At 39.9% G+C, this 12,951-nt stretch overlaps 1 protein-coding gene across 1 annotated transcript in view; it reads left to right on the top strand.

Annotated features, from left to right (window-relative positions):
* LOC102031426 (kalirin RhoGEF kinase) overlaps window positions 1–12,951 on the top strand; it is a 178,479-nt gene that overhangs the window by 147,673 nt on the left and 17,855 nt on the right. Inside the window, 3 exon segments of the mRNA XM_031057685.1 lie at window positions 3,080–3,246; window positions 9,129–9,248; window positions 12,001–12,192. Coding sequence (XP_030913545.1) covers window positions 3,080–3,246; window positions 9,129–9,248; window positions 12,001–12,192 — 479 coding nt within the window.

Here is a 12,951-nt window from a genome sequence, read left to right as displayed (position 1 = left end):
CAATACTCCAGCAAATGTAAGTGAGCCTGGATTAGACTGTTTTCTCCATTGCAATAATTATTTTTTAAAGAAATGTTTGGTTTTGTTAGGGAATAGGCAAGATCTGGAAGTCAGGTTGCATTTCCTGAAATTTTGCAGTACTTGCAAATCGTCGCTAAAATCTGTGTCAATCAGGAATCATATTTGTATGTAGAGAATATTATAGTCATGTTCTCAACAAGACTGGAGTTTCTAATGAGCCAGCCCTTTTTGTTTCAAGGAACCTCTCTGCTATTTTTCCTGTTTGATTTTAGCTCTACTGTTGATAGCAAAGCTAAATATGTGAGTAAATACTCTCAGAAATGGTTATTGATTTTTCTGGATGCCTAACTCAGTATGTTGAAGGAGCCTGGTGTTTCCAAAAGTGACAACTTGGACACTTTTGAGAAACTCATTTCCCACAGAAAGATTAGGATAATTATTCAGGAGTAATTCAGCACTTGGGCCCAAGCTGTGGTGATGACATGCTCAGGTAATTTATTAGCATATGCACCTTAGTTAGTCTGATTCTAGACATGAAAAGCAGTTACACTCTAATAGCTGGTTAATTGATTGTGCAAATTTATTTGATTAATAAAGTCCATTTTCATTGTCAATATCAGTGTCATAATGAGCCCCCAGCTGGGGGTCTCTAATGGTTTACAGAGCTCCTTTTAGTATCTTAGACAAATTGTTTTAAGTCAAACCTGAAATACACTGTAGAGCTGAAGTTGGGGATATTTATTCAGTACCTGCCTGATACGTGTAAGATTCAAAGTCCTTTTGCTTCCTGGTCATCAAGATAACATTGTTCACCTCTTTTCCAACTGTTGCATTGCTTAAAAGGGAAACAGAAATCTATTTCATTTGCTTTGTGATGTCCTTTATAGTTAATTATAACTGTAGTTTATATTGCAAAGAAGAGAATATAAACTCTGCTGTCACAGGCTCTTAATATTTCAGCATAAAGCAGGTTTAAAGCAGTTTCAGAACAGTTTTGTATGGGTTAAAAAGCAATACCTCTTCCCTAGACTGAATTCTATCTCACATTGCAATCAGTTCAGGTGTCACTAATGTATGTTTTGTAGGATGCCAGTTAGTGTGGCTCAGTACTCTTTCCTGTAGGATTTTTTAAAAACATTTTCAATTCAATATCACTCACTTGACATCTGCTGCACTGTTTGAAGCAGTAGAAGAAAATGGCAACCAAGTTCATTTTATCAGAAAGTCAGCTGTGCTTTTCTAGCTGTCAAAACACAATGTAAAGATAATATGTATGAAATTATTCGGGAAACAAGGCTTTCTGTTTTGCCAACCAATACTTGAGAAGAAAAAGCGCTCTCACCGCATGTGCTGGCACCGCAGAATAAATCTGCGTGACATATGACAAGCAGGAAAGGGCAGATCATTCATCATGGGGAGCACACACTGCCCTTGGATAGCATCCCAGGCAGTTCCCTGGTTGCTGCTGATGAGTTAGCACGATCAGAGCTGCACCAGCTGAGTGTGCGGGAGGCAAAGCTGTGCATTTAATATCCAATAGGTGCGGTGAAGTCAAGCATACAAAAAGCCATCATGTCCTCAGGATACAGAACCATATGCACCCTAATTGCAGCAACAATGCCTGGTGTCTGGCAATTGAAAAGAACTTCACTCCCAAGAATAGAAACATATATTAAATTTCCAGTTTTAAATGAGAAGCCAGGGGCCATTCCACTTTATTTGGTAATGAAGGAACTGTTTTGTTTTGGCTGGGAAAGGGAATAAGCCAATCATTTGCATTCCCATGTGCTTTTTCTGATAAAACCAGAAACCAGGAAAAGGGATAGGGTTAGTAATAAGGTCGTATTTATTTTGTGTGCTGTACTGTGTAGATACTGCTGAATGAAAGTCATGAGTCTCTGAGGAGGATAAAGAGGGAGGTAAAGACAACTTTCTAAATGGTTTTCAAAAATAGTGTCCAAGACTTTTTTCAGCAGCTTCTAATTAACACATTTCTTTTTTAATCCTAAATTATTCTGTTAAATCAAATGGCTTTGGAGGAAAGTGCAGTGTTTTCTCAGCATTACTGCAATCATATTATTTTTATGTTAGGTTCCTTATCCTTCCTGCTTCAAGGCCAATGGCAAAATTCCAGTAAACCTTCATAAGGGAAGAGTCAGGTCTTTATTAGTTTGCAATCCCAGGGACTGCAGTAACATGGGATGACATCATATTTCCTCCAGGCCAAACTTTCCAGTTGCGCTGGTGGCGAACCCAGCGTCCCAATCACATCAGTGGCACCCAGAAGGAAGGTGTGAAACTCTGCACTGTATTTCATGCAAACACTGCACACAAGGCTCACAGTGTCAGAAAAACATTCAGGAGGTAGGAAGGGCCTCAGGAAGTCTCTATTTCAATCTCCTGATCAAGTCAAGGCCATGAAATCAGACCAGGCCTTTGAGGGGTTAGCAAGGGATGCAAGGGAGGGAGATGTGGTACTAAGACATCCTTTCTGTCTGCTGTGTGAGGATTGGACAGAAGTCAGTCTGTGGAATAATTCTGAATGAACTAAAGTCTGATTTAAACTAATTCATTGTTGATGTTCCTCTACAACCATCCAGATAGAAAAAGGTTTTCTCTATGGAGTTCCTGCACTTGTAGTATTACTGTAGATCTATTTGACTTTTCTATTTTCTTCCTTATCTCTTTTCTCTAGTTTTTTTTCAACATGCATTTATATAGTATAAGTTTATTAATTGCCCTAAAAAACTGAGGATTTTTCTGTTTTTAAAATTTGATGTTCATGCAAGCAAGACTGTGCTTAAGTCAGTCCAACTGACCAGATGCTGGTGAGTCAGATGACCAATTGCCACCAGAGAAACACCACTTTGTAGAAAAATGTAGTGATGAAGATCAGGGAACTGTGAAAGCCAAATATTTCATGTGAGAAAGTTAAGTGAGAAAGAATTACTCAGTTGCAAATCAATGTGTTGAGTGGCAAAAAATTTTGAAGCTTCCAGTTATGCAAAATTGAAATTTCAAGTGCAATAATCTCTCTCTCTCTCTCTACATGTTACAGGCATTGAGCTGATCTGTGAAAAAGACATTGATCTTGCAACCCAGGTTCAAGAACTGCTGGAATTCCTTCATGAGAAGCAGCACGAGCTGGAGCTGAACGCTGACCAAACTCACAAGAGGTTAGAGCAGTGCCTGCAGCTCCGGCACCTCCAGGCTGAGGTCAAGCAGGTGAGAGTTTTAACCACACATGAGGGGCTTGAGGGGGTTTTCAGCCATTACATACATTCACACTGCTAAGCCAGTGTCTGCCAAGGGACAAACCTTTAGGTGGGCAGTCTAAATCCCTCTTTCCTTAACAGTAGTAGATTTGCTGACAGGTTACAGAAAGGCCCTTTGCAAATAAGAAGGGGTTCTGCTCTCCCAACTGTGCATGTTTTTGGCTTCTGAGTAATTATGGGAATTCTGTGCAAAACTGACCATGTAGCTTCTCAATTGGAGAAACAGCCTCAGATTCCAAGTGTTCTGGGAATAAAATTGATTTGTGACCCAGATTTAAGCTGAGGTGAAAAACAGGCCCAAAGCAAAGGAAACTGAGCTGTGAGGCCTAAGTATGAAATTATAGTAGTTTCACCTTTTCATTTATTGCTATACATCTGTTGTCTTGAAGGAATCTTTAACATCTTCTGGTGATTTAAAAAAATCTGTCAGTGGTCTCTAGATCCCAGGACTTGTTTAGACCTCTTAGTATTATTACATCGTCTTTCTTTCAGATTTCATCCTAGCATAGGCAGTCATGTTCTGCCTCCCTTGGTTTTCTCTAATATTTAATTTGGATGCCTTGTGTTTGTTTTCCTTTGCTGCACAGGATAACATTACACTTCCTACTTCCTAGCCCAAAGGTGGCTTCACACTCTAGTTTATGTCTGTCTTTTTATTGAATGTTCTTGGTTTCATCAGGAAAACCAAAAATGTTTTTCCAGACATCTGAAATACTCAGTTTTCCATTTAACTATACAAATAGGTGGGTTGGGGAGTGGTGTTGGGACAAGTGTCCAAATACTACAAGGTGTTCATGAGAGATATCTGCTCATTTGTTTACTAAAACACATACACATACTCTCTGAATGCTTAGTACATATGATCATAAATATTCACTTTTGAAGACAGAATGAGTGATGCTTTATCTTAATTGCTTTATCATTGCCAGCAAAAAAGAAAATCCTTTACACTCAGCAAACTGGCAACACTAACAGCAGTGTATACATTTTCTTTCAAAGTCTGCTTTGATGTGAATATTTTTCAGCTCTACCTAGAAGTAGCACAGAACTCTCCTAATTTTTATTTTTAAAATATGGTCATTTTACATTTGTGATTATTGAAGATCAGCTTCTCACAAAGTTCTGGAGCTCTGTAGACTGCTTGGCTTTCTTCTGAAAAAAAAAAAAAGAAAACAAGCCAAGCAAAACCCAGAAACACTCTGTGATATTTATAATCACCATCTTAACATGATTATGAAGTATATACATTTTTTTTCTATAGGTTCCTGAAGTTTCTTAGCTTAGCTAAGCCTGGAGGTGTATGTGATAGATTTCTGGTACAGCAGAGCCATTTTAACTTATGACAGAAAGCAGAGAGGAGTTTCATGTGTAGCAGAAAGGCTAAAGCTGCAGGTTGCCCACTTGTCTGGGATGAAGTGCAGTCAGCCCTGTGGCTGCTCCTGCAGCCATTCAGTGGCAGTGCAGCACTTTCTGCAGGTACCTGATGTTATTTGCCTTATTATCAAATGTCTGCTTAACTATTTTACAACTGAAATCTACCCAAAGGAAATGGTTATAAGACTGAGCTAATACTTACTGTGAGAGAACAGCTGCCTTGAATTAGTATTTCCTTAACAGAGCTTGAGACCATCAGAGCCTTTGTTATTATGTGACCTCCCAGCAAACCAGTAGTGAAAAAACATTTTATTTGTTCAGCTGAATACTAAGCACCCCTTTGCTTGTTAACCTATAAATTACCATAGCTACAATCTCCCTTAGAAAGAGGCAAGTTAAAATATTTCTGTGTCTTATCTATTTGGTTTCCTGTAGATGAGTCATATTCCCAGCCGTTTAGTGAAATTGGGAAATGTATTGATTTTGGCTTGTAGTTCATCTCCAGTCTGGTCCAGGTTCCCTTCACTTTCAGTTTAGTGCATCTGAGATGATGGATGATCTCATTACCAAATTGCTCTTTCTCTTGTGAATGAGTTGAGATGTGGTTGTTGCAAGACACCTCCTGTAGCTGTGTTAAGTTCTGCTGACATAGTAAAATTGGTCAAAGCTGCTACATGTACATGTGTTTGCATTTTGATATAATGGCTCATGGAAATAAAAAGTCTTTAAACTGTCTCTATCTATTTAAGTTTCATTTACCAGAGATTTCTGCTTTATATCATATGCACCAAGGGTTTGAATGCCAAGACAATGAATTGACGTTTGGGGCCGTTAAAGTGGAACAATTCCAAATGAGATGTTCTGTGAACTGCTTTAGAGTGGAAATAGAAAAGATCAGTAATTCACAAGGTCTTTGTTATTAAGAAAAATTCTGCCCAAGCCTGATTTTCCCTCATTTGGATCCTACTCATTTCTGACAGAAACTATAGAGCTTGGACTGCTTACATAAAAGTAATGACAGAATAGATTTGTGGAGATCAGTTTAAAAAAACAAACTCTAATGCTGTGCCTGCAGCTGTTTGGCTTCCCTATCCCCTTAATTTATCTTTGTATGGTTTGGGTTTTTTTTTTTTTAAATAAGTTTTGAACTTGACCTAATTTGCTCCAAGATATCCTCAAGGTGTCCCATTACACTTGCTTTCCAGGTTGTTTTGAAGATATATTTAATCCTTTTGATGTGCTTGTTATCCATTTACTTTTGCTGTTTGGCATTAGATTTGCTTCAAACTATATATGCCAAAAGGATGATGGGAAATAGTCATTTGAGAGACACTGAATATATTTGTTTTTTCCTAATCTAATGTCAAATAGCTCCTGGGAAATGGATGAAGTTTTAAACATGGTTAAAATTACCAGAAGCTGTCCTTGATGGTTGGGTCTGTGTTAGTAAAAGCTTTTGAAGGAAGCTGCAAAGAGTCTGGAGTTGTAAAAGATTCACTTAGATTGTTTTGTCTTCTCAACTTGAAAATCTGACTGGACAGATATCCATAGCAAGGGCCTAAGTCTTTTTTAGAAACATGAAGAAACATTTTTAGAAATATTCTGACTAAACTGAGCAGTAGACAAAAGCACTGCGTGGTACAGAGCTCCCATTTCTTAAGGATGGTTGCACAAGGGGTGCCTCAATCTTTATTCTTCCTGTAGAGTCTGACTCTGTGCTCAGTGAAGATGGCAGAGTTCCAGGGAAGAAATTAAGGGTTTTAGAAGAATTTGGTACTATTATTTAATTACAGAGAACCCCTGTACAGGAGCACAGCCTCTCTAAAGCAAATTGGAGTCAGAGGTGGGAGTTGTTTCAAAGTTGTGGTGGTTGCCCTGTTAAACAACCCATGCCTTGAAGTAAAACTGTTCTCCAGTGACAAGTGGCTTTTATATAAGAACCCATAAAATTGTTTCTGCTTCTCAGTTATAAAAAATTGTTAGGATGTATAAGAAAGTCTTTGAAGATTTATTTAACCCCAGAATTATTTAGTCATTGCTTCTACAAAGCTGATAAAATCTGTAATTTGTAGAAAATATCTTTTTTAAGCTGTCTTTTAGGGTCGGCCTGGCTGCACATTGCAAAGTAATGGTGAAACTATTAATATAGGAAATAATCATAGAAGTGCTTTGGTCCTGTATTCTATATATTTTAATGAGTAGGTATTAAGCACTATATGAGTAAAGTCACTTTGTGAGCAGGTCTTGTAAACCAGATACAAATGTGTAACTGCCCCCTTCCAGCCAGTTCTAAACCAGGGACACAAGGAATGTCTCTGCAGGGGTTTTGAACTTAGACTTAAGAAGCTTTGGTTGTACAACTGAATTTTTTTTTCCTTACTATATGTAAACAACACAAGTAAGACAGAAACATTACTATGAAAGCAGCTGATGCAAATCTCAGATGAGGCTCCAACACTGAAGAGCCAGACTTGTCAAAGTAGACAGGGGTCACTGTGTAAATGCTTCCAAACAAAATTTGCTAGTGCTTGGGTGCTCCTTGGGCCTGAAAAGGGGGATGTAGGACCCCCAGAATGGGTGTCCAACCACACACTTTGGGGGAGGGAGAGGGGGCAGCTACTCAGGGGTGGCAGCAGCCTTGGTCAGGAGTGGTGCTGGCAGCACTGCTGGCACATGGAAGCCACCAGTCCTCCTGAACTGCTTTCCCCTGGATAATTTGAGTCTGCAAGACTCTTGAACAGAGATGAATATGTGTTGTTAACACAAGAGGAAGCCTGGCAGACTGGTTGTGTGGTCTCTTTTCCTAATCAAGTCGCTTTGTTTTAAGACTGAGTTTCCATATATTTTTTTCAGATGTTTCACTATTTAGAGGCTCAAATATTTGTGTGAAATCTGTGTCAAACTGTCAGTGACAGTTTTTGAAAAACTCAGCTGAAATGAAAGATGTTCCACAGAGGAACAAAAAATGCTATATTTTTAGCATACACACTCAGTATTTTCTACATTCCAAATAGTCCAGTGCTGGGTGTATTGCAGTATGTAAAACATGAAAACGTATCTTGCCTCATGATGTCCTCAATTCAGGCCTTTCCCAGGTACAGTGATCCTTTGGGTAACTTCAGAGTTTGGTACCATGGAGTTGGTAATAATGCAGGGTTCAAGTCTGATGGATTATAGAAAATGCCAGACAATACAATTTCCACATGATAACTCCACTGCTTTTTCTTTAAATGTGTGATGCATTTACCACAGGAACAATTACACCTGCTGATGAAAGAGAAACAAATGAAATTACATCTTCCACACTGTTGTACTAAGCAGAATGTAATTTTCTACAAATTAGGGTCAGCTACATGTATAGATGTCTCCTTTTTTTCTCCTAGGGAAAACTCATTTTTTACCCTACAGGGAACTGAATGGCACTAACTAGGGTGATGCACGATGTAGGGATGAAAAACAAAGCAATAAAAAAATCCCCGTTTCCTCCAGGCAATTAATGGATCACTTGTAGAAAATTATAGTACAAAAAGGAAATTGCCGTGTAGACTATTGCAGCAAAGTCAATTTTGGAAATCATGAGCTAAGTTTAGGGCAGTGATTGAGCAATCAGGATTTCCTGTGGATCTGTGAATTGGACTCAGCAACTTTCTGGCTTTACTGGACTAATATGACACCTTCACAGGCAGAAAAAAGGCTTTGAGACAACACAAGAAAGACCTTGCATGTGTGTTCTGGGTGCTAATTTCCTAAACACGTGTCTTAAAATAGCAGAAAATGTTGCTGCTTAAATGAGTGAGTACAAGCTTGATGGATTAATTATGTACATTTAGGATGTGATTCTGCAGTCATTACAGCATGGATTGCATGTCTACAAATAATTTTAACATGTCTGAAGTAAAGCCTCTTGATTAACCACAAAATAAAAGATTTGACACTTTTTCCTAGCTGTGTGCAGGTGAAAACTCTAACTGCATCTTAACTCCATGTCGAATTAATCCAACTGTGTCCTCTCCCTCCTCCCCACAAAGCTCAGACTTTTGTGTGAAAGACACACAGGCAAGTGAAGCAGAAAGGTGTTTCAACGTCTGTGATTCCTGTCGGAAATTTGAAAAGATGTTTAAATCCAAATCTTCTTCATTATGTGTTGTGGTTTTGCCCTGGGGTATTTGCATAGGAGCCCATTCATTTTTGTGATCAAACCTTGAAAATGAGTGTTCTTTGCTATCCAAATATCCATGTAAAGGGAATTTAATTCTTCAAGCAACAACTTTTTCAATAAGATCTTTGCCTCTTAAAACTGCATGTTATTAAGACCTTATGCTAGGATTTCTTTCTGTTCACAGGAAAGATTTCTTTCTGCTCACACTTGTTCAGGCAGGCTGAAGCATTTTCTGAGAGGTGACTGCATAAACCCTGGTACTGAGTGCACCTTTCACTGAGCACACCCTTTGTTTGCAGGTGCTTGGCTGGATCAGGAACGGGGAGTCGATGCTCAACGCCAGCCTGGTCAACGCCAGCTCCCTGTCGGAGGCTGAGCAGCTCCAGCGGGAGCACGAGCAGTTTCAGCTGGCAATAGAGGTAACACCAGCAACTCCTCTTTGTTTCTCCTTCCCAGGTGAACATCACACAAAAGGTTATCTCATGGGCATCAATCACTGCTGTCTTGAATGCTTTCTAGAGGCTTTAGAGAATCAACTTATCATTAAACTTGTAATGTAGCCAGCAGCTAATAGTGAAACAAATTATTTCTCACCTGCAGCTAATTCTTCTGCTGCCAGATATCAGCTTTGCCATTCATGAAAATGACACTCAGGCATCTCCTGATAATTTCCTTGATAAAAAATTAAGAAGATTAAAATTCATAAAGTGATCCGAAATGGGAAAAGTTTGTCAAGTCAGTTGCTTTCCACATCCACAGTCTGGAGGTCATTCCACAGCATTTGTTTGTGAATATTTTTTTAGTGGATAATGCTCTCACACTAAATAATCTTTCATTCAGCTTTCCTTTCATGAACCCCAGAAAAGAAACTCATTCCAACTCTCATCCTCAAACAACTTTGACAAAGAGGCAAGAGGGGCAATTTGTAAGAATTGTCTCCTTGCTCTGGAGTAACAGCACATCTTTGACCTGGCCCTTGGAAACTGATTGTGAGCCAACCCATTTGCCTCACTCACAGGGCCAGGAGAAAGAGCCTCTGCTCTGAGCAGCTTTTCTTGGAATGAGAAGGCAGTGAAGGGCTAAGATCTGCCCTAAGCAGGGCACTAAAAGATTCCTAATGAAGCTCAGTGTTTCATATATCTCTGTTATTGTGAGCAAACCCTCACAGGGTGTGCTCACGTCAGCTGCTAGAAAGAGGTTGCTTTCTAGCATTGTTTTCTCCTGTTCCAGCTTAAAAGGTGTGTGTGCTTCCCAGATTATATTGATTGTTAGAGAAAAGAACAGCTGGAAAATACTCATATACTTGAAAACTAAACCAAACTTTAAACTCTGCAAGTATGGAGATTTGAAGAGATGCCTGACTGGCGGTGGGAGGTGGGGGGAAGAGGAAGGGATGTCTCCTGGTAAACTTGAAGCTAATCAATATACATTACAGTGATGCTGATAATTCTAGAGTTTAAATCTCAGCTAATGACTTATTTTGGTCCAGCTCTGCTTAGAGTAATGAAGGAGCAGCTGTTGCAGCTCCTAAAGGAAAAGGAAGAAGTTTTTTATCATTTCTGTATGAGCTGGCTGGTACCAAGCTGTGCTGACCATATCTTGGCAGCCACCACCAGACAGCAGTGGGGAACAAGACACCCACTGGCTGAGTTATCACAGCCTCTGACATTAGGGAAGTGCTTGCATTTGGTGGTGAATGCAAATTGCAGAGGGAGAAGAGGATTACACCATAGTAAGGGGAAAATAAGTTTTCAAAAAGAAAAAAACCACTAGATTAAATATTTAAAGTATTTAAAGCTCAATATGGGGAATAGATCAGCAAAGCACACAAGGCAGACTGTTCTCTAAAAGCATTCTAGATGTGGAATTGATTTTCAGTTGAAATCCTTCAAAGTCTATTTCAAACAAGTATTACAATTCTAAATCAGTAAAGCAGCTGGATATTAAATATAACCAGTTGTTCTTGAACATCTTCCTAAGTTTCTGCCAAGTATTAATCCTTTTTGTTTCCTAATAGCTTTCTCTACATTACATTATTCATCAGTGTATTGCCAGATGATTTCAAGCTTTTTTCTAGGTTCATGGCTTAGATCATAAAACTATCACATGAGAATTTGTCAGCAGCATTTACAAATGGGACATAGCACAGGGGAGTCTGAGAGATTTTAGGGCTTCTGTTCAGAAGATTAAAATCAAATACTGAACTTAACCATGTCTGAACAGTTACTCAGGAAGCTGGGAAGGGATGGGGGCTATTTTAGCAGCCCACAGAGGAAGACACAGCCACCACTTGGTAACTCTGGGAGGAGCTGGTGCAGGCTGAGGAATGGGGCAAATAACTCAGTCCTGCTTGAAAAGGGGCTACTGAGTAAACTGGGGAATGGTGGAGAGAATGGTTTGACTCCTCCTTAATGGTTTGACTCCTCCCAGCTCTGACCTTAAAGGTAGGAGCATAAGTCTAATCTCCAGTATAAGTGAACTGACTTCCAGAAATGCGTCTTGTAGAGGACTCCTCCTTAATGGTTTGACTCCTCCAGCTCTGACCTTAAAGGTAAGAGCATAAGTCTAATCTCCAGTATGAGTGAGCTGACTTCCAGAAATGCATCTTGTGATAAAGCTGCTACTTGTGATAAAGTTCATGCCCTTTAGTAAGACATCTTATTTTCTGGGATTGATGTTTTGAACAACTGCACAAGTAAAGCTGCTGATGCCAGGTAAACTGCCTGGCAAGAGCTGAATTGGGGTGATTAGGCCCATAGTTTGCCAGCTGTTTAGAGCTTACTTTTGGGCTGCAGATTGTGTGGGATGCAGTCAGCAGTGAGGCTGGGTGAGAGCTCAGTGGGAGCTGCCTGCACCCCTGAATGGACCCCTGGCGACCCCGCCCCATGTTACTGCCAAGGGGCACTAGGCTGACCAGTGGAGCCAACCCACCTTAGCAGTGCTTACATGTTCCAAGCTTTATTAACATGTTGCAAATGTGTGTGAATAACTGAAACTAAAATGCTTTGCAGAAAGTGACTGTTAACTGAAGATAACTCTGAAAATATTTCACTCTCTCGCATTCCCATGCTCACGCCTCGCTTCACCTTTCTACCATACATCTGGCACATCTGTACAACCTGTCTTTCCTCCCCTCATACACAGTCCCTCTTTCATGCCACTTCCTTACAGAAGACACACCAGAGTGCCCTGCAGGTCCAGCAGAAGGCCGAAGTGTTGCTGCAGGCTGGACATTATGATGCTGATGCCATCAGAGAATGTGCTGAGAAGGTGGCCCTGCACTGGCAGCAGCTGATGCTGAAGATGGAGGACAGGCTCAAACTTGTCAATGCCTCTGTGGCCTTTTATAAAACCTCTGAGCAGGTGAGCTGGGCAGGGCCATTTCTGGGCCATAGTAAACCAAGTCTGAATCAGTAAAAATTCTTTCTTTGACAAGTATTGCAACACAAAAGCAACATAGCCTACTCACCCCTCAAGAAAAAGACAAAAAAGGGCAGCAAACAGTTTGTAATAATTTTTCTTCTTGGTTTAGCAGTGTAATTCTTGAAGGTGCTATTTTTGTTGGATTTTTTTCAATTTTCCCATTTTAAACGGGAATAATTTTTGAAATCCTACCACTTTTGTTTCAAGTTCTCATGATACCTAGTTTTGAGGAATATAAATCTGCTTGCAATTAATTAATTATTACTTTGTGAGCCAATGTTTTCACTAGTACTTAAATACCACCATGCCAAAAAAGATGCCAATATTTGAAGGGATTTCTCTTAAATCCACCTGCAACACACATAATTACAGCAAGAGGCCATTATATGCTATCCCAACTCTACTTCATTCCAGGTGTTCATGAATTGCAAAACACATTCCAGTTGGCTGCTGGCATGGTGGGATTATTCATCCCTTGCACAAGCAGGTGCTCTTTATACTGTAGTCAGTGGGAATTAGTGTCACAGTGTGGCTACTCCAGAAGCCTTGCCTGATGTCATTTACTGCAGCCAGGCAGTTGCTGTTAGCAGGGACACTGCAGAAACCTGTGGTTTTACACAAAAGGCAGCAGTGATTGCCAGGACATTTTCTATTGTTATTGCCACACAGTTAGGCCCTCAATTAGAGAACCAGACATGG

This window comes from Geospiza fortis, unplaced genomic scaffold (genome assembly GCF_000277835.1).
Source record: "Geospiza fortis unplaced genomic scaffold, GeoFor_1.0 scaffold112, whole genome shotgun sequence".
Taxonomy (NCBI): Eukaryota; Metazoa; Chordata; class Aves; order Passeriformes; family Thraupidae; genus Geospiza; species Geospiza fortis.
Note: the sequence above shows the minus strand (reverse complement) of the source record. Positions and strands in the feature narration are given on the sequence as shown.